The following is a 25,367-nucleotide window of genomic DNA, read 5'->3' on the forward strand; positions in this document are numbered from 1 at the left end:
TTCCCAAGAAACTGTTACATGTCTGGGAAGCAAAGGGGGTTAGCAGCACACCTCCTCAATTACTTTCAGGTGTCCCTCCTCCACTTGCTACATGATTCCTAATTGGCACTTCTGTGGCACTGCCTCCAGAAAGTCAGTGATTACTTCTCTGGTGTGGTATCATACACAACATTTCTTTTTTAAAACAAGATAAAACTGAGGGGGCTCAAGGACCTGTGAAATGAGCCCTATGATGAGGTTTCCTGGACTAAAACAACCCAGGAAATCTCCTCTGGACAGTAGCCACAACATTAAACTTTTTACACTGTGTATTTTCACCTCTTTTCAGCATGAAAGAACATGTGATTAGGGACCAGATGTTAAACTTCTACAAAATGAAAGCATCAAGGTCAGCATTGGCTGCTTCTTGCTCGTCCCCGTAACGGAACAGAGAAACACAAATAACCACTTCACAATACTTCCTATGCTACAGCTGAACCAAAATCTCTTTGAAATGGATACTCATTACCACTGCCAGCACTGATGCTCTGAGCTGGAGCTATGGCCAGCAGAGCAGGTGGAAAGTGCATAACACCATCAAGATCAACATACTTCAGGCCCCAGCTCTGCTCTGGCAGTCAGATCTTTTTCACTGCTCTACAGGTAGAAAGACACCAGATGTCCCCAGCCACCCCAGGATGGTATCGGTGGGTTCTGGTGTATCTTAGGTGGAGAGGATGACAAGGTGATATAAAGGGTGTCCTGAAGAATGAAATAGGTCACCACTCCAGAGACTAAGTTAGTATTCCTAAAAACACCTGCTTGCCAAGTATGTAAGGTGCCTAGTTTTAGTAAGTGAGCTAGATAATGTAAGAATTAAAGGCTTAATGCCAGACCAGTATAGCAAGCATCCATAGGTACAAACACTGGCAAACAATCAAATACTGAAAGCTGCCAAAAGAGATACTGGAAGTTATATGAACACTAAATATGTCCCTTTTCCATTTTACATCTCCTGTGATAAAATGTTATGAGACATGCACATGGCTTGAAACAGATAATTACTGATAATCCTGGCTGGTGGGAGAAGGAACCATCTGGCAGATGGAAAATAAGAAGGTGCCAAGAATTCAACAGACATGGGGGGCTTCTTGAGAATTTATGCATAGAGGTTTGAAGAAAGAAATATTTAGACAAAAGGTCAACTATTCTGTTTCTATTTATACACAAAACAAATTAGGAAACCAACAGTATACATATAAGTATGAAAACTATTCCTGTTTGAAATTCATCTTGAAATTATGAGCAAAACGGTTGAATCTAAAACTGTTAGAAGTGAGGAATTCATTCCACATATCGTGATTAATCACAAGTAGTTATAGCACACAGCATCAGCACATTTTATCTTATATCCTTTATGTGTCTATCCTCTGCTTTTAACATGCAAATGGTTTTATTCATCCTCTTCCGACCTTGCTGCATTGTATCATTTGTTTCTTTCCATTTTCCTTAACAGTGTCTCCTCCTTCTTATAGCAGAGAAAAAGCAACCTCTGGTAGATTCTGCTTTGTATTCCTTTCCTTTCTACTAAATCAATTTCTTTGCCTCTGCTCTCCTCTTTATCACTCATGGGTAAAACAAGGGACATTGCTGGTTGCAGTATTCTGTGTATCCACATTTTTCCACAGATCACTACTCACTAACTGTTTTGCTGCTGGCCCTTTGCAACAGCTGAACTGCAGCCAGCAAGAAATTTATGTAACGTAATTAGTGATTTGGGGTTAGTTTTGCCAAAGCATCGTGGTACACCATGAGAACTGTCAAGCACTGCAAAAGGATGCTCAGGGAGTATACAGTCTGTGTCCTTGGAGGCTTCCAGTACCCATCAGGATAAAGCCTGAAGCAACCTCATTTGATCTCATAGCTGACCCTGATCTGAGCAGCAGTTTGGACCAGAAACTTCCTGAGGCCCATTCCAACATGTGTTTATGAGTCTATGGTTTTTGGAGGCACCCTGAAAATATACGTCCCACTGACTCCTGCATAATACTCCCAGTGCAATGGAAATTACATATGAGGGCATTCTTGAAAATCCTACTCAAAACTTACTAGCATCTTTAGAGTCCTTAAAATTGTAGCCGTAGGGCCCATTCCACTTAACAACTTCAGCTTCCACTAATGCCATTAGAAAGTTTGCTCAGCAGCTCCTACCAGCCTGCCTTGCTCAGATTGCTTTGTTAGTAATCTTTCATTCTGAGAGTTCCTCCAATCTGATTTTAATCTTGTTTTTCAGCAGAAAAGCTCCATTTTCATTCAAAACCCATCAGAATAATGCTATTATATCTAGACACAAGCTTGTGGTACCTCACACTATAAAAGAGCCACAGGCTGTCCTGGCTACTCACCAACTTCTATGACAGGAACAAAGAGATGGTAACTTACTGCTCAATATCAATTCCCTTCCCACCACCCTGTTATAATAAGCATATTCTTATACCAGAATGGAATTGGATGCCAAAGATCTCACTTGCATAAGGGGGCTGGGGAGGTCCCTCCCTGTGCTGCAGATAGGCCCCTTACAGAATTTTCTTTGGCAAAGAAATTTGTTATATATTATTACATGCATTTTACAGTTTTTGCATTTCACTGCAAAAGAAGATGACTCCTCCGTCCTAGTTCTCCCATTTGCAACACCGTTTAGAGATTATTTTCATAGCTTTTGTATGAATGTGTCTGAGGGATGTTAACTCTTCATACATCAGGGGAAGACGGGACACCTCAATGTTTCACACCCTTTGGGTTTGCACAGACCCATATGTTAAATACTTAATAACGAAGGGCCACTCTTGTGATCCTTTCATGATCTTGTGATGCAGGGATTGCAGGGAACCCCAAGCTGCAAAGAAAAGTAAATACATGGAAGTTTTCCAACTTGTAGTGTTAAAAGTCTGTATTGTACAGGATCTATACATTTTCTTTGCAGAATTAATAACTTAAGTGAAGAATCATGGATGTCGTGACAGCCAAGAGCTCTTGTTTAAATAAGTTAACAACTCACTTGGTACCAGTGAATCCAAAGAAAGCAGGTAAACCTTCTTTTATACTTTACGTGTTTGTAGCATAATTAATATTGCTGAAATGCTACTACATGTATTTTTGATTTTATAACACATACACACATTTCCATAAGATCTTTCCTGTGAGTTCTGATACAAAAAATGAACTGCATCCAATGACTGCCAGGGTAATTATCAGAGAGCAGTGACCATCGAAGCTGGACACATCAATGGCAAGCAGTCTCACGCTGCATAATTCCAGCAGAGTAATATTTATCCTGCTATAACACCCTGAATTGAAATGGCACTGGAATAAGAATAGTTTTGATCTATTTGATTAACGCAGGCAGCATTTGCCCATTGTTCAGTCTGTTCATATTAAGCAGCGACACAATTGGTTTTCATAGATAAAAAGAGACCCACGTCTGCATTTTAAGGGATGCACAGGAGCAAAACTGAAACGCAGACTCTAAGACCACCCCTTGCAGTATGTAGAAGCTCATCTGAAACACCCTTCACTTTCAAGGACATTTAAAACACACTACAGCAATTAAAAATGGAAGGGAAATAAAGAATAATCCCACTCTTCTTCTCATGGCCTAGAGGATGAAAAACACTTGTTTCAGAATTGATTATAACCACTGTATTTCATCTCTGAAGACCCGAGTTCAATTCATAACTGAAAAACATGGTTTGTGGTCTTAATTTAAGTCAGTTCTGTTCCTCTTCCCAGTCAGAGCATGAAGTTAAACACCTGACGAAGAATGAAGTGATCAGAAAGAGGAATTTCCCCCTTTTGTTAGAAAGAACCAAAGATACTTCATCTGACCATCTTTTCCTTATCAACTCCTCATCACTAATTTAGGTCAGCTGCAGCAACTTGCATGCTTTTACATATATTATGTTTTAAGTTGATCCAGTGTTTGGAGGACAGAGGGTTTCCCTGTGCTTTTGTACGTGTAGCGGTTGCTACCATTAGCAATGCTTGTACCATTTTCTGCATTTGTTCACAGCAGAAAACAGCACATAGTTAAGCACTGGCCTTTCTGGTCTGTCGAAACAACATGCCACGTCTTCAAAATGGTCTCCCTCCCAGTTCAGTGCAACTTAGTGCACTCAGCATCTAGTTTATGCTATTGATTCTTCACTAATGCAAGAACTATCTTCAGTTTAAGAAGCATGCTGTAATTATTAAATTAGAAAGAAAGCAAACCCAGGCACTATTTTAAGCATAAGAGTCAAGTGTTATTTAAGTATTCCAACCTCTGCTCGATGTCCCTTCTGACAATGGACAGAAGTCTTTTGTAACCATGCTCATAATCTCTCATATCTTACTTTTCCTCTATGATTTTCCACATTTTTTTCTTTTTTTCAATTGTTTTTTAATTCCTCTAATCCTCTTTTCTGAATATATAAAAGAACTAAAATGGCCTCTTTTAACTGCCAGTTGCTTACCTACTTATTTAATGGAGCAGCATAAAACGTAGGGCTTAGCCCACCAGCATTTTACACAAAGTCCCACTCATTTCTCCCGAAGCTTTGCCTAAACAAAATTGCAGTTCTTTATTTTTGACAAAAGCAGCTTTGCATTGCTACTTCTATCCACCAAAATATGCCCAGGTATAATTGCAGAGTGTGTTGAGTAATTCCTTGCTGTAATGTAGTAGGTGAAGCTCAATTTATGAACCAGATTCAGATAGCATAACTCGACTGACACACCGTTTGTATCAGCAAAGAGCAGATGCTTGTAATGCACCATCACAAGAGCAGTGAGCACTTTCTCAGAACAACAGGAAGAGCTTTTTAATATAATTAGAATCCAAAAGAGACTATAGGAGGCTAAGTCAATAGGGCTCATCAATTTCTCAGTCAAAAGGGCGATTCCTGTTCACTTTACTAAACCACGACACTCTTGCAGAAGAGAGCAAGGAACTCTGCACACACAAATGACCAGGCTGCCCCCCAAAATTAAAAGGTCTTGTGCTGTAACATGCTGTCGTGAGAAAGTCCCGTTTAGAAATTGCAGCAAAGCTTTGTACTTCAGATGGCAGGCGCTGAAATCACGGATGCAGCGTCCAAGCCCGGAGGGGAGCAGGGCTTGTTTTCCCCGCGGGCGGCACACCGCTCTGCAGGGGCACCGCAGCCTGCCCGGGCACTGCTCGCCCTGCCGACAGCAGAGCTGGCGAACGCTGTGCGGCTGTTGCAACGGGTAGCACCGGCATTTCACGAAGCTTTGGGCAGATAAAAAGCAAGCGACGTGCTCTGTAAGGTCAGATTTTCAAGCACTGTCCCAGAGCACTGCGACTGGGAAAAAAAGAAAAAAGAACATAGAGCTCAAACCTAGATGTCCAGGATCCATTCAGCATCAAATCAGAATACGTACAAGTGGTAACAGAAACCACCTAACTCCACAAAAACACAAGTACCTCAGTATGCGTTTTAAATACCAAATTAACTATCCCTTCAATTTTTAGCACTTCTCTCTGGAATTTGAGAATACATCTTAATAGGCCAATTATAAGATTTCCCAGTGATTGATATCATTAATGTTGTTTATGCTGCTGTTGATGATGAACTGAGGCAATGAGCATGTTTTACAGTCATTCAGCAAGTGTATAGGCAACCTTATGCGATCCTCTTTTTACTAGTTTATTAAATGTCTATTTCCTTTCCAGAGCAAGTTTAACATCTAATGCCAAGGTTTCACCAAGAATTCAAATAGCATAGTAGCTCATTATCACCTTTTTAACTTAAAGTCTAATACAAGAAATAGACAAATTACACATCACTAACGTGTTCACACATACACGCGCGCACACACTTATCAGCATCCTGTTTGTATCATTTTATTTTCACAAATCCATTTCCTTCTTCCTACCCATACTCTTCACATTTGCAGAAAGCACAACACACAGATAGGCAATGTAAAATATACTTCCTGTAGAAAAGTCTGTAGTTTCCTAAGAGAACAGTTTGGCAAAACCACTTCTGTTTAAAAACACAAGGTCCAAAATGAGCCTTTAAAGAACATTAGTGACCACCACCGAGATTAAAAAGTACTTGAGGTGTTTGCGCTTCTTGTACGCAACACGTCATTTGACCTTTAGCAAACCGGGACTTCTTCGGGAAATTATAAAACTAGTAGTAAAATCTTTTTTTTTATTATTTTTATTTTTATTTTTTTAAATCAAGTTGAACAACAGGACAGAGTCTCTAGGCAAAGCTCCCAGAAAGAGCCAGATCACCATCTGGCTCCATCGTAGAGCAATGACAATTGACAACAAGCGAGTCTCTAACCAGCGCTCTCTGAATTCAAACGCTAGGTTGACTCTGTAAAAGCTCTGTTACAGCTATGAACACACAGCCGTATGTTTCTTCCTTCCTCATACATAAATATACCCTCAGACACTTAGAGAAGGGGGGAAAATAAAACATTTAATGTGTTTTTCTATGCTTCCCTGCTATGCCTGTTACCAATGAATGTCAAGAAATACCTTAAATATCTCACTGTATCGTTAGCACTATATAATATATATATTTATAATTTTATTTTAGTTTTCACACATGCTAATGTTTCCAGTATGATAAATGTCCTTTTAAATCCTGCAGTTTTTGTCACACTGTAGATCCACTTCTATTTGACAGTGACTCCTGGACATACACGTCAAGACAAAAATAAATACTGCTGTGATGGCAAACACTTTAAAACTCTTAGGACACTAATACAGTGGCACTTGAAAGACTTTTTAAATACAACAAAAAGGACAGTCGTTAAATGGAAACCTGCTCTGACATAGCCATAAAACCTGAACTGCATTTGTGAGATCTGTACTTGTTTTTGTGAGAGCAGCTTGTAATCTTTGAACACGTCAAACGTTACAGTCCAGCCCTCAACCCATACCCTTAAAAAAGTCCTCCTTCCTATTATTAAACGAGCCTCCCTTCTAGCTGTACATATGCAACACTGTAATTCCCAAACAATTGAGGTAATTATAAAAATGAATATCATTTTTTTTTTATTACTATCATGTCTGAACATTTACTTTCATACAAAAGTGTATTTTCAGCATTACGCTTTCCAAGGGCATCCCCTCTGCACCAAGGGAGATATACAAGTATTAGGAATTGTGCAGGAGTTTTTGTAACCATCTTCAAACCCACCAGAACTCCATAAACAACATTTTGGTACAGAAGCTCGCCTGGCATTTTAGGGAAGGGGAAAGGGACTTTCCACATATTTTCAGTTCCACTTTATTTTTTTTTTAATCGCATCTAACCCAATGCAAGTGAAGAAAAACAAAAAACAATCAAATGAACAAAAAAGAAATCATCACATTACTGCATGTTACCCTTCATCAGTCTCTGGAGGAAATCAGGAGCCTGGCTGCTTTTCCCAGCTCCCTCCCTCCCTCAAGCCCGCAGGACCGGCTCCTCTCCCTGGAGGGGCTCAGCCGTCCCCGAGAGTGTCTGGCACTGCCCGGTCACAGCCGCGGCTTCCTGAGCAACGTTCTGCTGAGGTCCTTCACTTCTTCAGGGCTGCCGACCCTCTCGTAGCCCAGCAGGGCCATGGGCTGGTGGCAGTACTCCTCGACTTGCTTGATCTGTTGGTAGCTGAGTGCAGTCCTCCAGGCGCTCAGCGCCTGGGTGGCGTTCCTGGCCGACACCACAAAGGGCTTGGATGAGTAGCCGGGACCACTGGTCATGTTGAGGGTGAACTTCTCCATCTCTGGGCTGACCGCCAGGTTAACGAAGCCGTACACCTGCCGCAGAGTCTTGATGGGCTCGACCACCAGGTCCTCGTAGCGCACAGCCATGTAATTGCCCTGGAGCCAGTCAGGGGGGTGCAGGGCAGTCTGCAGGGTCTTGGCCATGCTGCTGCAGATGACCTCCATGGCACCCAGGGCGTGGTAGTCCGAGCCGCCCCCCCCCTCCTTCTTTCCACCCAGCTTGTGGCCAGCGTCGAGGAAGGGCATGCGGTGGATGCGGGGGTCCCGACTCCTCACCACCTGCAGGCTCTCCCGGATGAGGCCGTGCCGGGATTTGATGCGGGAGCTGGCAACCGCCCGCGGGTCCCGCACCAGGTGGATGACTTTGAGGTCCAGGGTCGGGTCCCGCATAAGCGGGGCGAGGACAGCCAGGTCGAAGACGCGGACGCCCTTGATGACCAGCGTGCGATACTTGTGGCACTCCTCCTGGAAGCGGCTGAGGCGCTGCGGGGGGCACTTCTTGCACACCCGGTCGTCCACCATGCCCACCACCTCCTTGCGGTAGGCCGGGCAGAGGGGCGAGGAGCAGATGACCTTGTTGGTAGCCGCCCCGAAGATGCCCAGCGTGGTGAGGTTCTTCCCAGCGCCCGCCGTGCTGTAGAGCTGGAAGACGGAGAGGTCGCAGCGGTACAGGGAGCTCAGCATGTCGCGGGCCGCCCCTTGCAGCGAGACGGCGTCCCCGGGGTACAGCTTCTGCCAGACGTGCCACACGGGCTCGTAGAGGAAGAAGACCTCGGGGTTCTGGTTGAAGAGCTCCCCAAAGAAGGACGACCCGGAGCGCCAGGTGGTGAACACGTAGACCAGCTGCCGCCGGGCGCCCTGCGGACCGCGGCTCCCCACCGACGGCGCCGGGGGCGGCGGCGGGGGCCGGTGCCGGGGGGCCGCCGGGGGCTCACCGCAGCGCCGCGGCTCCCGCCGCCACTTGTACTCCAGCAGGTTGAGGGCGGCGAGGAGCAGCAGGAGCGCGTAGCCCAGGCACAGCGCCAGCGCCTTCCGCCGGCACACTTTCATGCTGGGCGGCGGCAGCGGGGCCAACTGTTGCTCAGCGCCCCGGCGCCCCGGGCCCCGCGGCGGGCAGCAGGGCGCACCGCCCCCGGCGCCGTCTCCCGGCCGGCCCCCCGCGCCCGGCCCACATGGCGCAGCCGCCGCCGCCGCCGTGACGGCCCCGTCGCCGCCGCCGCCCCCCCCCCCCCCCGCCCCGCCGCTGCCCTACTTAGAGGCCGCGCGGCCCCCCGCGCTTCTGCCGCGCCGCCATCGCCCGGCGCCGCCGCAGCCCGAACTCGCCGCGGCCGCCGGGGCAGAGGCGGCGCCGGGCCGGGCTCCGCTGCGCTCCGCCCCGGGGGCGGGGAGAGCCGGCGGGGGCCCCCGCGTCCACAGCGTGCATCCCGTCCCGGCCCCCCCGAGCGGCCGCTGAGGTGCGGCCCGAAATGGCGGCGCCCGGCCCCAGCCCGCCCCGCCCCTCGCCGCGCCCCCCGTTGGCGGCAGCCGGCGCCGCTCGTCCGTGTCGGGGGGAGGAACGGGCGGGGAGCCGGCCCCGGGCGGGGGGCTCGTCCTGCAGCCCCCTCCCCAGGAGTGGGGGGGGGTGCCGCCAGCGCGGCCGAGCGAGGAGATAGGAGAGGGGAGGATGACACAAAGGGCCGGGCAGCGCTAAGGAAGGTCCCCGGCCCCGTTACCCAAGCTGCAGAAACTCAACCTGCTCTGTGTTTCTGCTAGGAACTTCTCCAAAAGCAAAAGAAAAATGATGCTTTTGCAGAGCTGCGACCGAGGGAAGAGTTATCTGCCTTCAGTTCTTGGAAAGAGCGGTGACTGCCACCGGTAAGCAGGTGGTGGTGTTGCAATGGTTGGTTTAGCCCCCGTTCGCTTTCTGCCCTGGCATCCACGAAAGCAGCGGTGGAGGAGCGCTGGGTGCTGAGCACAGGGGGGCCACAGGCCCAGCCCTGCGATGGGGAGCCTGGGTGCCGGCTGAGCTGCAGAGAGGCAGCAAGACAGCTTTGGGACAGGGACACACAAGCACATGCACAGGATGCAGCCCAGGTGTAGGGCAGGTGGTAGAAGGGAGCTGCTGGAGAGCTCCCCCTGGCTCATGCCTCAACTGATGATGGTGACTGAAGTTAGTTCTGGAACGTGTATTTTCTGTGTAGCAGGAATGCAACAATACAGCACGTGCAGAGATGAATTTACATTTTATCTGCCATCTATCTTGTCCGGTACCACTCTGTAAACAAGCAAACAACAAAAAAAACCTGCAGTAGGGTGAAGGAGCTAAATATACTGTAAGGAATCTTTACACTCCTCATAAAAGGATTTCTCTATTCCTCCCAAATTTTCTGCTGCAATACTTACAGCTAAGCTTCTTCTTAGGAAAATCTTGGGGGCCAGCAGGGCATGTCTAAGGTGAGCAGTTTTAACCCAACACAGCAGGAGGGCTCTGCTCTCCCCAGCCCACTCCTCCAAAGCACGAGGGCTGACGGGGCCCCCAGGCAGCGCAGGGGGACGGGGGCACCTCCACCCCCTGTGCTCCCCTGAGCTGCAGCGATAAAACGCCACGGAACAAAGTGGGAATGGCTCCACAAATGGCAGCGGCTGCAGTGTTACAATGTGACTGTGACTTATGGTAACTTGTTAACAGCAAAATTTAAAGAAACACTAAATATTGGAGAAAAGTGCATTTCACCAAAAAGCAAGGGGGAAAGGGTTTTATGTTGTTATTGTCTTTTAAACCTACAGCAGTCCAGAGGAAGCATTTAAAGACACATTCTGAAAAAATAAGTGCATCTACTTCACAAAATAAATACAAAGTTGAAAACCAATGAGCTTGTAACAATTGAACTGCAGCTTTGGACACAGTATATAATGAAAATTGATATATCTCTGAAACATCTATGCAGCATAAAACTCCTGCAGCTATTTTATCCTTTGGACCTAATCCTTGAGTTCTTTGCATAAAAAAGGCTTCTATTTATATCCCTTTTATAAAGATAAGGATCTAATATTTCCTTGGTTTTACATACACACTAAAAGATGAAATGACCTTAACCTAGCTAAAGAAAAAATGTTAATTTTAAATTCTGGAACGGTCTGTAACAGCATTAGGCTACGTTAAATCATGAGTAACTACATCGGTAGTGGGACACTATAGCTCATAAAGCAGCATCCCCCACCAGTGTCGTACTGCAGCACTAATGCAATAAAGGGCATAGACTAGCGGGAGGGGAAAAAAAAAAACAAACAAAAAACCAATTCATATCAGTAAAATCATTAAAATATCATCAAGTTCACATTAATCCTTTCTTTCCACTTCACTTGGTTGGAGACAGGTAGAAAATTGGGGGGGGGGGGGGGGGGGGATGAACGACGACATGACCTACAACACCATCTCCAGTTCTCATACAATTTAAAGTTTAGCAAGTAACAAAGATAAGCAAACAAGAACCAGAAGTAGAACATTTGAAATGACAAAACTAATCAGTAAATCCAAACATTAAAAGCTGTAATTGGATTCTGCACCTTCCCTGCTGTTACACAGCAGTTACATCTCTCTGAATCAGTGAACGTGTGAGTACTAACAGTAATACTGCTTTCATTATACTACTCTGTCTCAACTTCGGAAAACACGGGTCCAAGCAGCTCTTTACTTCGACCTACACACTGCAAAATGGAACCTTCTTTTTCAAAACTGGAGATATGTATGTATTTATTCTGTGCAGGTGGACTCAAGCACCCATGCAGAACCCAACTGAAATCAATCAGGTTCAGTGCAGCTGCAATATTCGATCCTCCCGGAACAAGTTTCAGACCTGGTAGTCAACTTATCACTCTAAGCAACTCAGTATCAATGAATATTTAATAAGCCTGTGTGGAAAATATTTACGCTGTCACCTTCCAATTCACACAAAGTTTGTTTTTTTTTCAAAATCAATCTGATGCAGAGCATTATAAGCATAGACAGCAAAAACAAACAAACAAACAAAAAAAAAACAGATCACTCCCTTTGCAGATCTGTTGGTGAAGATGAGACGCACTGTTTTGGGCCGTGTCTTTGCATCCAAAGAACTCTCCTTAAGGGGATTCTGGGTTCGTTTTGTCTATTTTTTTAATTCTGCAGTCTAGAATTTAAATTATTTGCCTGTCTTTGAGAGAAAGAATGGAGGCAGGCAGCAGTCATCATCAAGGGCTGCAACAGGGAGTTTGGGGCTGTGTTGCAGGAGGGCAGATACCAGCTGTTTTGTAAGGCCCTGGCTGTGTAAACCAGAGCAATGGACTGCAACAATGATCTTAATTCCTGCAAGTAGCTGAGAAGTTCACTTACACACACCAAGTTTAAAGGATGGACTTGTGGAAGTGTACAGACTGTACCAATGAATCAATCATCTATCGCCAAGTACTAACAAAAAGTATCATCAGACAGCTGGTAGTTACGAACTTTTATTTTTTGCACTTGAAGAAAAAATATGTACACTAACAGATTAAAAAAATAAATTAAAATTAAAATTAAAATCAAGGAATGCAATGCAGCAGGTTTTTATAACAAGGCCAGGGACAAGTTCCTCACCAAAGACGACTGATAACTTCTCCCACTTGCAGAGCTAACTCCATGATTTCCCCAGCTGCCCTAAGGCTTTAAAAAACTATGAAATAGAGCCCTGGTTCAGTGAAATATTTAAGTATTTGCTCAATTTTAATGATGGCACTGTAGCCCATCAAAAAGTGAATTAAAATCAGTACTACAGTGAAAGAGTTATTTTAAATCTTTACAAGTAATTTCTAGGGTTAAACTTTGCTTAGTTTCTTAGACCTAGCTCTGCGAGTGGGCAGAGCAAGTCTCGGTGTTTCTCAGCCGGTCCAGGCTCTGCATGGCCTCATTTATGGTCTCACCTATATGCAAGACCCATAGAATAAAAACTGATGCGATAAGAGCCACAGTAACTATGTGAAAGATGAACGTTCCAAGGCAGAACAGAAACAGCCCTTCAAATATTTGTCCAAATATTTCATTATACGTTTTCCATCCTCTATTTTAACTCATTTCAGTCTAACTTATGCTCCTTAGTATTCAGTATACTAGATCACTCACGTTAAATAACAATCTTTTTGTTGATAATGACAATTCACCTTATATTAAAAATAAACAGATAAAACAACCTTATTTCTAGGCCAGCTTCTCTTTTTAAGCATTACATCTTGTTTGCTTTGAAGGAGCCAAAACCACATCTTTTCCTGGGCAAGTACACACCCTAATAGGGTGCAGATACACAGTATAATTACAGTGTAGCCCGTGGAGATCCACACTACAAAACCCAGTCATTCCTCAGACATAAATAAGTCAGCTGCACTTACCTCAACCTCTGCAGTGAACAATGCATTGACTGAGGGTTAAGTAACTGTGATCAAAACTCCACAATTCAAGCTACAAGGAAAAAACTTTTTTTTGCATTTAATGCTTAAATATTTTATGATACACCTTAATATTTTATACATGGTAATTATATTTTGATTTTTTACATGTAATATTTAGACAACCCAAATCCTGACTAGCTGAGTGATTCCCCCAGAAGCGATATGGCCCTAGCCTGAATTCCCCAAAATCTGCCTACTAACGAACCATCCTTTAACGGATGGGGCTGGCAAAGCACAGTGCTGTGAAAGGTTTGACCTTCACTAGAACACTTCCTGACATGACTTTTTAATGCTCCAAGCCTTTCCCCTCTGTTAGAGGGATGGAGTGGGAACAAGGTGAAGTTGTTCTTCCTGAAAACAAGTTTCAGCAAGGCTTGATCTTTTAAGACAAATTAATTTTGGATGAAAGATGGAAGCTTAGGCTGTAATAAACCTAGAGTGTGATAAGTTCTGGGTATTAAAACTCATGTATCTAACCTATTCAGGGTAAATACAGATGCCAAATTCCTCAAACACCACTCAAAAGTGAGGTTCTTAAAACCAATGGACGATTTCATAGATGGCAATATGAACAAAAATTATGTAAAATTGAGTAGCTGCCCAAACTAGAAGACCCATGAAATTATTTAAGTCTGTATTGTAGCAACACCAATAGAGATGAGTGAGAAAAGACTGCACAGTAGCCTTAAAAATTACAGATGTTTATATTTTTGCACCTTTCCTTTTAGTACTGGGTGAAATGTCTCACAGCTTACTGAAAGTTTTGTGCAGTAGTAGCAGCTGATTCCCCTTGAAACACAATTATCTCCAATGATGCTAAAATCTTCAGCAGACGTTTGATTAACTGATGGGTGCAGCAATCTGCCTTCTCGAGTATGTTTCTCTTCAGATGTTCCTTCTGTGCAGTGCGTGCAGAACCAGCACTGCAGAAGCAGCTGACATGGACCAAAATTAAAACACGTGTCAGTAGCTGGTCACAGAACAGAAACATGCAGCAAACTGGACAGCCTATCTGTAGCAAGCTGTTCCCTTACCCACATATTTCTCCTTTATGTTTACTTCCAGTTACACAGGTGACATTTTCAATAAAGTTAATTTCAATAAATATTTATAAAGTCCTGTTTGTGCAGCTGAAGGAATTCCAGAATTTTATGACTGTCCTGAGGACATTATGGTGCAGTTAAGTCTCTATTTGACTTTTATTAAAATTAAAATCACCTTCTCAACTGTTGTATAACAGTTTTATGTTCTAAAGGAAATTAAGAGATTCGACTTTTATAACTGCATACCTTAAAACAGGCACTGAACTGTTGTTCCACATCAAAAACTTGCACAACCTTTGGCAGGTCACACCTAAGAGCCACCTTAGCCACACTGCACCAATACACTACTCTCTGCTACACCCATTTCAAGGTATTCTTAATACTCCTATGACCAAAAACAGTGTTAATGGTTAATTAACATCTTAGCACCCTCCACCCCCAAGGTTTGCATTGTCCAGGAACCCCTACACCTCTTAAGGGGGTCAAGTACACCTCTGGTCAGCTGCCGCAGACCAAGGGGCCGTCCCCAGGCCATGCAGAGCTTCCACAATGGCTTGCTGACAAACCCTTGAAGAGTACAAATGATGGTCTGTATTTAGACAAGCAGCTACAGGAAGTTTTCCAGTCCACGCAAAAGCAAGAATAGCGCAAACAGTTCAAGGGGTATCACAACGTACCACATTTCTTGACTGTGAGTCAAGAAACTAAGTGAAAATGTAAGATTGTTCATAATTGGGAGATTCATACAATCTCTCCTAGACAATTGCTCTGGACTCGAACAACATCGGTTCATATTCCAGCCTCTCATCACGTGGGGACACAAGGCATCCTTCCCCTTTTTGGTCTTTCACATCTTGCAGGAACTCAATTGCCTTGGAGGCATTTGCACCCCAGACTGACTGATGGGCTCCAACTTCATGGGCAAAGAGAGGAGACAGAGCGAGGCACAGCCAATGCAGCAGCTCATGGCTGCTAAGAGATGGCACCATTCTGCGATTCCTTCCTCCCATGCACCTCATCACACAAACCTGCCCACCCCTGTGCTCAGCTTACCTTCCCACAAGGAGAGTCAGCCTCCTGAAGCAATAAAGCTATATTTTGCTTGTTTTGCCAGGCTACCCTTTTCCAGGTTTAGCAAGCTCTCGCAGGTCTCAGTGGTCAAACAAGCACGAGAGGTGGTGGCAGGAAGGCGAGAGGAGTATGGGACCAGGAGTGGGAGCGAGCAGGCTGCAGAGTGCAGCGTCGATTCAACCCATCTTATCCAAACAAATGCTCCAAAAGAAAACACTGTGGATGAAGTCGCATGTTAGCAAGTGAACCACTACCAAAAACAAGCACCATCCTGCTTGTTGGCTGCCCCCGTTTCCTGCAGTGAGGCAAATCAACTGAAAAAAGTCAACCAAGCTAAAACCAACACACAAAAAATCTTTTTCTCTTACTGAACTGAACCAGCTACTTAGAGGACATAAAAGTCACCAGAAAGGACAGATAAGTGACAGAACAGGTGGCACAGAAAGGCAGGAACAGGACCTGCACCACGCAGCAGCAAAAAGCTGCGCCCCTGGCTCAACCATAACACACAGGCTCACACCACAGCCCTACGTGGGCTCCCTTAAAGCTCCTGCAAGCAGTTTCAGGTGTTGAAAAGCTGCTCATCATCTCAGTACCTACATAGCAGTTGCAAGCAGGAGGTTTTCTTTGTTCAAGAGGACTATACAAGCAACTCCATGGTGAACAGCCCATGCCTCGTCAAGGAGTTTCTAAGAAACAACAAGGTCACTAGTAACAGCAGGAGGAGAGCAGCAGCGATTACGGCTTGGCAACACAGGCAGAATCAAAGTCAACCACCAGAAGAGCTAGCAAAGCCAGGACACTGTTCTCAGCAGAACATGCATGAACATCACACTTCACCAGCTTTAAAAAGAAAACCATTTCTGGATATTGGCAAACTGACAGTTTTATTGTCACCGTGTCATTTGGAAAATTTTCTGCGTAGAATACAAAACGAAAAAAGACAAAAAGGTTAACGTGAAACTATCATTTCCTCTAAATAACCACAAACAGAAAACTTTCCAGCTTATGACAGATTTACACAGTAAAACAACCCTGCACAAGATTAGACATCAGAAAAGTAACAAATGGAACAAGCTTACCCATGAAAACTGACTGTGCTGACAGAAGCAGGTTGAAGAAAAAATTGTATGCGATTCTTTAAGATTTCTGCATCCAACACAGGAAAAATACATGTGGACAAAAATTAACATTTCAGTTATGATTCTTACAAGAGTGACTTAAATACCGAGCAACAGAAGTTAGAGCAGCAGCATGAACTGGTGCTATACTGAAAGTCTGGCAATATCTCATGCAGTAATGAGAACAAAAAGAAGTTTCCTAGTATTACTATGAAATATTTTAATGAAATACACATCTAGGAACTTAACAGCCTTATTCAAGAAAGTTCACTCTATTTCCAGGGTTTGACTGCTAGTATCAGATTTATAACTTCACAAATCTCACATTACTAAACAGATGATCTTAAAAGAACTAAACTACAAAATTTGCATGTATATTACTCTACTGCTGCTGCCTTCAGCTGTACAGAATTCACTTGTCTTGTTGGACCTTCATAACTACCCCAAAAATCTAAATTGCTTTCAATAAAGAAGTACATGGAAAGTAGACTAAGCTTTACTTAGAAGGCAGTGATTCGAAATGTCCTTCAAAATCTGCTTTTACCTTAACGTACCCATATATGAGTTCTTATGGAAGTATTCAGCACAGACTCAAAATATTTGAGAAAGTCTCTCCCCAAATTCTTCAAGTAGCTCTATTAAAGTACAAGCAAGCAATCTAAACATAGACACAAAATTCAGACCTTACTCCATCTGCAGAAATACAACAAAGAATGCTTCAAATTTTTGTTACAAGCATTAATTCCAACAAAGGACTGTAAATGTGTGTGGATGGAAAAAAAGATTGCCTGAAGTGATCAAAGATGCTCAAAATGAATCTGCCATTTTTGGCTGATCTTGTTTTTCATCACAAGATTTCTTTCACAGACACGGCTAAGAGACATGAATATTTTCTCTTTTTAATATGCCAAGAACATGGCTTAAACAACGGTTGACCCTTAAGTCCTCCTAAAGGTGGATTTTCCATTTTAGCGCTGCATAACCTAGATGTTTCAAGCATTATTTGTGCCAGAGTGGACTACCAATGCAGTTGTTACAGCATCAGCTTTAAAATCTGTCTCGGAAATACATTAAATAAAAACCAGTACACGTTTTGAAGTTACCCCAACGTTGGGGTCTTGAGTCAACTACCAGCACATGTTTTTAAGGCAATAAAAGTCTTCATGGAAATCTAGCATTTTTTAAAAAAAAATGTGATGAAAAAACATTAGAGGATATGCACACCAATATGTATCCTCAAAAACTAAGACTTGAGGTGGGAGCATTTTGAGGGTTTCATTTGTCTCAAAGAAACCTATCTGGGTCAAGTTGGGGCTTAACTTCAAATTATACAGCTTTTTTTTTTGCTGTTATTGTTTTAATAAGTATCATCTAGGACAATAGCAGCATAACCTCGAGAATTGTCTGTACAAAATTAAACTAGGTCCACTCAAGACACACTATCAAAATAACAAATATAAAGTTCATAATCAAAAAAGCACTAGAGTCACTCTGCATTCAAAGAAACAATGAATACAGTACTTCAGCACTTTTAAAGGGCTCACTAGTGCAGAAGGTGATTTATAAATGCAGAAAGCAGCATTACATTCGGTATCACTGGGACAGATGCACTAGTGAAATCTTCGGATGGTTACAACTCTAAACATATGATCTGTAAAACAAGATTTGTTATCCATGGTCATAAATGCTTTATCTTCACACTTCTAAACATGCAAGGAGAAGGCAGAACTTTTGCACAGTGCCCAGTGCCTAAGTACGAGCCTGACATTGACGTTCAGAAACCAACTCTTCCTCAAATAGCATTACAAAAGGTATACGCAGCTGGTGTGCAGAGGAGTCAAAGGAAGTCACAGGGTTTAAAAAGACAGTTAAGTTATAAACACTTCTGTAATACCAATAAGGAAAACATTTGAATTGTCAGGAGTTTCTATGCAACCAAGTAGTTTTCCTCCTGTGAGATGGGGTCCGTTTCCAAAGTGTGAGTGCAATTCTTAAGAGACTCACAGAAGTCAGGACTGGTTCAGGAAAAAAATTAGACAAACATGTAACTGCATCTAGGTTTTTATGTAAAACCAGAATGTGCTGTAATACTCAATGCCATACAGAGCACCAGGGAGTCTTCGCCAAAATCTATGAGCATGACAAGCCCTCGTACGTTACTACGAATATCTAACGTATACTCAACTTCTCATGTGAACCCCTTTCCCAAGCTCCGACCCCATGTGAAGATGAGGCTTACCAGCTGGTTTTTGAGGCTGCAGGAGCATTACTCAGCCACACTAGAACTCAGATGGAGCCAGCTACGTTAGTGTCTCAGCTTCGGACAAAGCTAATTGCTGCAGCATGAATATTTACCTCTGGTATCATCCATAAGGCAGGGCAGAAGCAGAAAGCAGAAGCCCCTTATCCATTCATCTCTCCTCTCCCTTCCAAAGCAAAGGTTTGGATGCTCCCTGACTATGGAGTACTAAAGGATAGTGGGCTCTCCTCCTAAAGAATCACAAAAAAAAAAAAAAAACACTGGAAAACACTGGATCACACCCCCTTCAGGTTACAGCTTTTTTCACAAGGATTCAGCTCAGTCTCACTTGCTGAATCCCGGGATGAAAATTGTGCCTACCCTATGTTAAGTAGACGATTTTTCACCACTTGACCCTAAAATGCTACAGAGCATTAGTCAGTCAAACCCAAGTCACACAGTAATGGACATAGTGACTACACCTTGTCACTTTACCAAAAAAAAACATAGGCAGCCTAATTTTCAGTCTTAAGTACTAATTTGCAGTCTTACAAAAAAAAAAAAAGCTACCAAAATACCGTTTCCCATATCCTTTTCTTTGCAGAAACATCAAATTATGAACAAAAGCTACTTATAAAAGCAGGGAAGAAAATGCAGAGTAGATAGAAGCAAAGGATGTTCTTTTCAACAGGAGGGGGAAAAACAAAACAAAACCAACCACCATGCATCCAGTTATGTACACAGGTTCTTAATTGCTCTTAAAATTCTATTAGTAACAAAACTGCTCGTCTAAAGCCAGGGATATGAAGCAAAGAGTAAGAGGTAGAAGAATGCTTATATAGATGGTGTTTAGACAATAAAGATACTGACAAAAGTTACTATAAAACTACTACAAAACAAATGCTACTACAAATGGGTGTGCTCCTTTAGCTCTGTAGCTACTTGGCTTGAACCTTTTATAATCACTGATTAAAATTTTATAAAAGCTGAAATCAAAATTAATTATTGAAATGCCTGGCTAACCCATATGCTAAGTGATTGCCTACCCTGAGGATTTTTAAGCTCGTAAATGAAGTACACAACTGATTCTGAAGATATAATATTCCTATGGCAAACTATCCTCACTTTACTCACAACAGCACCATTTGTCATTCCTCTATTTACAAGCAGCTCCAAGACAAAAAATAATAGTTTTAAAGAAGTTAAGCAGATCTGAAGTAAACATCTTCGTATCCTCAAATGATTTTAGTACCTACTTTTTGCTCTAGAAAACTTCATCTAGTCTGTGCCAGGTCTGAGTAGAACGCATTTAAGAAAAAATTAACTTAGACAGTTTCTAATAGTTTAGCTGCCAAAGTCTGTACATCCAAAACACCTTGTGTTACAGGGAGAAAGAAAAATATAAAAAATAAACTCTGCATATTTCTTAAACGGATTCTTTATAATGTAATATAAACAGATATAAGGTGTATTCTTTTCTCATTATTTAGGCATCTATTCAATACTCATTCTAAGAAAGTCTTTACAGTACACATGTAGTCTCCATATTTTCAGCATTCCAGGTCATCTCTCAACTCTCATTAGCAAAGTTCTCAGTAATTCTTCACTTAGTTCTTACATTTACAACAATTTATACAATCTTATATCAAAGTCCCCCATCAGGAAGAAACTGGAGAAAATATATACTCTTTTTAAATTAAATATGCATGTTTTTCAAAAGACATTTTAGATCCTGCTTCTGAAAGGGTTGCTTCTAAGGCTATAAACATATACAACAAAAGGCTTTCCCCATCACATTTACAAAATTCTAACAAATGTATAACCTCTAAATACACAAATATGATAGCAGGCCATAATCCAGCAGTCCTTGCCTGTAGTAAGTACAGCTTTTTGCTTTCAGAAACAGCTCACAGGAGGCCAGATCCCTTTTAATTTTATGTTTTTATTACAATCTGCCCATACCTCCAAGTATAAACATTGAACCCTCCCATTTCTCATCCCTCCCCCCACCCTACCCACAGAAAGGTTGCATGATAGAGACCAAGGTGAAGCGATTTAAAGCCACATCAATGCCTAAACACAAAACAGGTTTGAAGGGAAAGCTTAACATTAAAAAAAAGTTTAACAGCCTCTCAATTCCAGAATATTAATAAATAAAATATGTAATTAAAAAAATCAGCTTTTTTCCCTCTATTTGGAAGAATTTCCACAACAGAGGAATAAATTCAATAAAACAGTGTAAAAGTCCTTTCGGAGTAAAAATCATTTTTGAAAACAGTAACGTACTGTAGGTTGCAATTACTGTACTTATACTTGAGGAAGAAGTCATAGAGCCCCATACTTGCTGTCCTTGTTATCCCCTGTGAATGCCACAAATATGGCTTGTTGTTGATACATCATGTATACGTATGTATCAACACGTATGTATACACATACACACAATTGCATCTCTGCAGAGACCCCGCTTTTGAGAAAGAAAAAAAACAAAAACCCCGACTCAAGTTTCACATGTATTCCTTGCAATTAAAAGGCAAAATACCAAGCAAAGATTTACTTGTGAAGCTCATAATCTTAGGGACCAGGCTGCTCAACTGTTCTTACAGCAAAGTATTATGGTAGGAAAGAAAACCCATCCACGGGATTCAAAAGGTGTTTTTATCTGAATAGTCAAACTAGAGATAACATGAATAGAGCTACTACTATACTGAAGATCTAAGCAACATAGTATGTCTGAAATACACAGTACTTCCAAACAAACTATGAATTCCTTTATCAATCCGTATCACCAGTGGGGCAAGAAAACAACATCTTAATTTTCTGTTCAGATTTTATTTGAAATCTAATTCAAATTGTCAAAGCTACAAAAAGGGGGAACATTTGAGTTATTTCTGCTATGTCACAACATTCTAAAACAAAATATCACTACTGCCAGCAGATCAGTTACACATGTATCTGATGAAACTTCTAAACACAAAAATGTTTCATTTAGGAAATAGCCACAATGAAGATATTTTGTACAATATAAAACAATGACAGGTCTACAGATGCAGATACTCATGAGTATACACGTGCATTCACAAAAAAAATCAGGAATGCTTTTTTTGTGTTTTTTTGTTTTGTTTTGTTTTTTTAAACAGACTGTTCAGGCACAAAAACAAAACCGCATTTCCAGTAAGTGACAGCATCATAAAAAATATTAACATTGTCAGTGTTTGCTTTTCTTTGACTTCTTGTGAGATCTGTGAGGAGAACGGGACTGAGACCTGGATTTTTTCCCTGACTTTTTAGGGGATCTAGATCGTGATCTTCTTGATCTTTTCGGTGTCCTGGAACCAGATGGCGACCTGCAAAAAAAATTTAATTTTTAAGTCAAATGCTAATTGATAATATCAACTTTTTCTACAGTTGTTTGATCTTTGTTTTTTGAAATAATCTAGGTAGATTTTTTTTTCCATGTTGAAGGGAAGTAACAATTATCTTGGGTTTTAGAAAAAGGCAATATAAGGTTTTAAACGTATTTTGGCTTAACTGCACTACTTGAAACCAAAGGAAAAATGGTACCAACTTGTGTCCTTCTGAAACCAAGATAATGAGTTTACCAACTTCTACATATGCCTCAGCCACTTTGACTCTAATGTTTATAGCAGCCTATATCCACATAGAAGATGACAGAATTATCTTGAATTGTTATGCTTCCAATTCTTGTTCAGCTTGTAACATAACCTCAGAGAAAGAAAACGGACACTCATCTTACCCACACCTAGATAATGGATCTCATAATCTGAATTGAATCTTAACTCTAACAAAAATGCCTAATTCTAGTTGAATTCCTAACTTGTAACACAAGAATCTGACTACTGTAAATATGTACTGTTTTCCCCTCAACAGCATCACAGGAATTTCCTCAGCACGTCTGTGCAGTGATATTCTAGACCTCTTAAAGAAATGGAAACTGAACTAAGACAGAAACAACAATCAAAATATTTAAAACAACAGAAGCACCAATACAGTAATAAAAATCTCATACCCGCCTTAACAATAGCTAGAGGTTTGTATTTGTGTCAGTTTGGAAATTAGGTAGTATTTATTCCTGTAAACAAAACCCCATAACCAGTATCTAATCTAGATTTTATTCATGGAAAAAAACGTCAGAGAAGCTTCATAAATGACAATCAGTGAAAGCATGCTCAATACAATTCTATAAGTTCTGTGGGCTACAAATTTGTCCTTTGAAAATAAAAAGCTCATAAAAGAGCAGGTAAACAAGAACACAGAAGTGAACAGTCTTGAGCTACCAAGGTAGAAGAACATACACATTTCAGATACCAAGCATCCAAAGATGTTAATCAGGAACAGACAGTATAGTCCACTTTGAGAGAAAACACTTGTGTATTCAATGTGCTCTGCTAAAAATCCCCAGAACTACGTATTCAGGTTTCATAAACCCTGAAACAGAATAGACACCAGCTTACCTTTTGGCTTTTTTACTGACATCTCTTGGAGAGTCTTTATGTGATGACCGAGAACGTGAACTCTCTTTATGGGACCGTTCAGAGCGCTCTGAGCGTTCTGATTTTGGTGATGGGGATTTTGCTCGTCTACTGCCACTGCTGCGAGATGGGCTAGGGGAAGCACTGTGTCGCCTTTTCCTTTGTAAAGAAAGCAAATACAGTTATGTACACACAGAAGTAAAAATGAGTATTAAGAACACTGAACTAAAACGTAGTGGGATTCTAATTACTGAAAAATCAAGTTCAACATGTGCACCAGACTTTTTCTGGCTGAAAAAAGTTAAGGCTTATGACTCATCTTTGTTTATAGCAGTGTAAAAACATTCTGTCACAGGTTCTTGAACAGCAAGGCATTTTACCGCTTAATAACACAGAAAATCTCTCTCTAGAACTATTATAAGATTACACAATCAATTAACCTAAACTTGCTGTTCTGAAGAATTTTCACAATCAGACGAATAACGTTTAAGCCACCACAAGTTATTTTGTGGTATGACTCCATTACAGTTTTCTGAGTAATAAACAGCAGTCAATTTACTGCTAAAAGTCAGAGCTAAATATACGCTCCTTTCAGTTGGTCATTATCATGTTTCCTTCAGGGCTTAAGTGAACAGAATGAGAATTCTATTCAAAAGTTAAGTTACTCAGGGCAGAATGAAAACAGCAATTCCTTTAAAATTTTGAAACCTTTCAATAAAAAAAAGCTTCCTTTTTTAAAACAAGTGTTGTGATTCAACATAAATTCAAGGCTTCCATTGCAAACAGATATTAACCGTGAGTACTTTCCTCCCATTCAGTTTACTTCGAAGTAAAGTAGTACCTCTCCTTTCTCGTTGGTGTACACTCCTCCTTTTCCTTCTTATCTTTGGACCTAGAATCAGATTTTTCCTTGTCTTTTTTGTCCCTTTCTCGTTCTCTTTCCAATTCTTTTTCTTTTTCCTGAATTAGTAGAAATCATTATTTCAGATGAGATTAAAGTAAGGATAATCAAGAAGCTAATCACAAACAGCATAAAGGCACTAAGTATTGAACGAACACAGCACTTAATCTAGGAAGAAACCATTGGTCAACGCCATACCCACTATTCAAATCATCACTGCTGCTTCTTACGCTGGATAAATATTATTAACACCAGCACTGACCAAAAACATGAAAGATGGCACCCTACGTGAGAGAGTATACCTGACTATTTAACTGGAAATGAACAGAATTTTACAAATTTCAGGGGAAAATTACAGCTGTAATAGATTTTCTAAACTAAAATAAACATGAAAGGAATACCAGGAACCTATTTCTACTTAAACATATGCACTCAGCTTTGTTACTCCAGATTGAAATTTGAGATGAATTTTCTAACTACCAAACATTTAAAAACAAAGCAAAAGTAAATTTAAGAAATTCTGCTATATAAAAAAAACACAACAACAACAGAAGACAAATTTGATCTATGTCTATACATCACCAGGACCATTTTGAAAGAAAATATACACTCTAAAAGATCATTAGAAAATTAATTATATAAAAATAAACCTAGAACAGCAAGTCTGAGCACAAATAGATATGCTTCTTTCAGTACTAACATGGAAAAAAAATCTTCCATAGCAAAACACAGATATTTCACTGTGTACCTCGTATGGAAGGGAAGACAAAAAAGTGGTCATTTTGCTAAATGAAAGAAGGGGCAGGGGGGGAGTGTAGGGATAACAACAACTGCAAGAAATAGCTGAAGAACTACACTGTACCTAGTCTCACATATTCTTTGCACAGAAAATTTACCATTAACATTTAAAAGTGTCCATATCGTTATATCTACTGTTAATATCATTATCCCTACCATTACATGCTATTGTTAGATCCCACTAAAATCACTGGACTCTTAAGATGTGCCTGGTTTATTCGGTAGCATAACTAATTAAGTTATCTTAATAAATACCAATAAACAGCAATAGGCTCCTATTCTGTACAGAATGTACAATACTAGCAGGAAGTTTACTTATAGAAAGCTTATTCTATAGTAAATTAGACAGAAAATGATGACCAACTAGCAAGTTTGTGGAAAATATAATCAAAGCCCATGTTATATTATTATAAAAATAACTTCTATGGAGCTAAAGCAAAAAAAAAAGTTATTTCCTTAACCGAGTAGTGGAGTTATTAATGTATTAACAAATATGATTATCATGA

General features: G+C 41.4%; 2 protein-coding genes across 8 annotated transcripts in view; both read right to left on the reverse strand.

The window, feature by feature from the left end:
• Positions 1-5,670: 5,670 nt before the first annotated feature.
• CHST2 (carbohydrate sulfotransferase 2) lies at positions 5,671-8,984 on the reverse strand. The gene has a single exon (XM_048062929.2). The coding sequence runs from the start codon at positions 8,810-8,812 to the stop codon at positions 7,517-7,519; it is 1,296 nt and encodes a 431-aa protein (XP_047918886.2). The 5' UTR covers positions 8,813-8,984; the 3' UTR covers positions 5,671-7,516.
• Positions 8,985-17,768: 8,784 nt separating this feature from the next.
• U2SURP (U2 snRNP associated SURP domain containing) overlaps positions 17,769-25,367 on the reverse strand; it is a 47,770-nt gene continuing 40,171 nt past the window's right edge. For all 7 annotated transcript variants that reach the window (XM_067002347.1, XM_067002346.1, XM_067002343.1 and 4 more), the window contains 3 exons: positions 24,004-24,122; positions 23,145-23,321; positions 17,769-22,016 (listed from right to left, as the gene is read on the reverse strand). In XM_067002347.1, the coding sequence (XP_066858448.1) occupies positions 21,878-22,016; positions 23,145-23,321; positions 24,004-24,122 (435 nt within the window). In that variant the 3' untranslated portion in view covers positions 17,769-21,877. The remainder of the gene's footprint in view (positions 22,017-23,144; positions 23,322-24,003; positions 24,123-25,367) is intronic.

The sequence above is a fragment of the Anser cygnoides genome, chromosome 9 (genome assembly GCF_040182565.1).
Source record: "Anser cygnoides isolate HZ-2024a breed goose chromosome 9, Taihu_goose_T2T_genome, whole genome shotgun sequence".
NCBI lineage: Eukaryota > Metazoa > Chordata > Aves > Anseriformes > Anatidae > Anser > Anser cygnoides.

Bases quoted from the DNA above. Each gene is read 5' to 3' on its own strand.
- CHST2 (XM_048062929.2), bottom strand. From the start codon at position 8,812: ATGAAAGTGTGCCGGCGGAAGGCGCTGGCGCTGTGCCTGGGCTACGCG.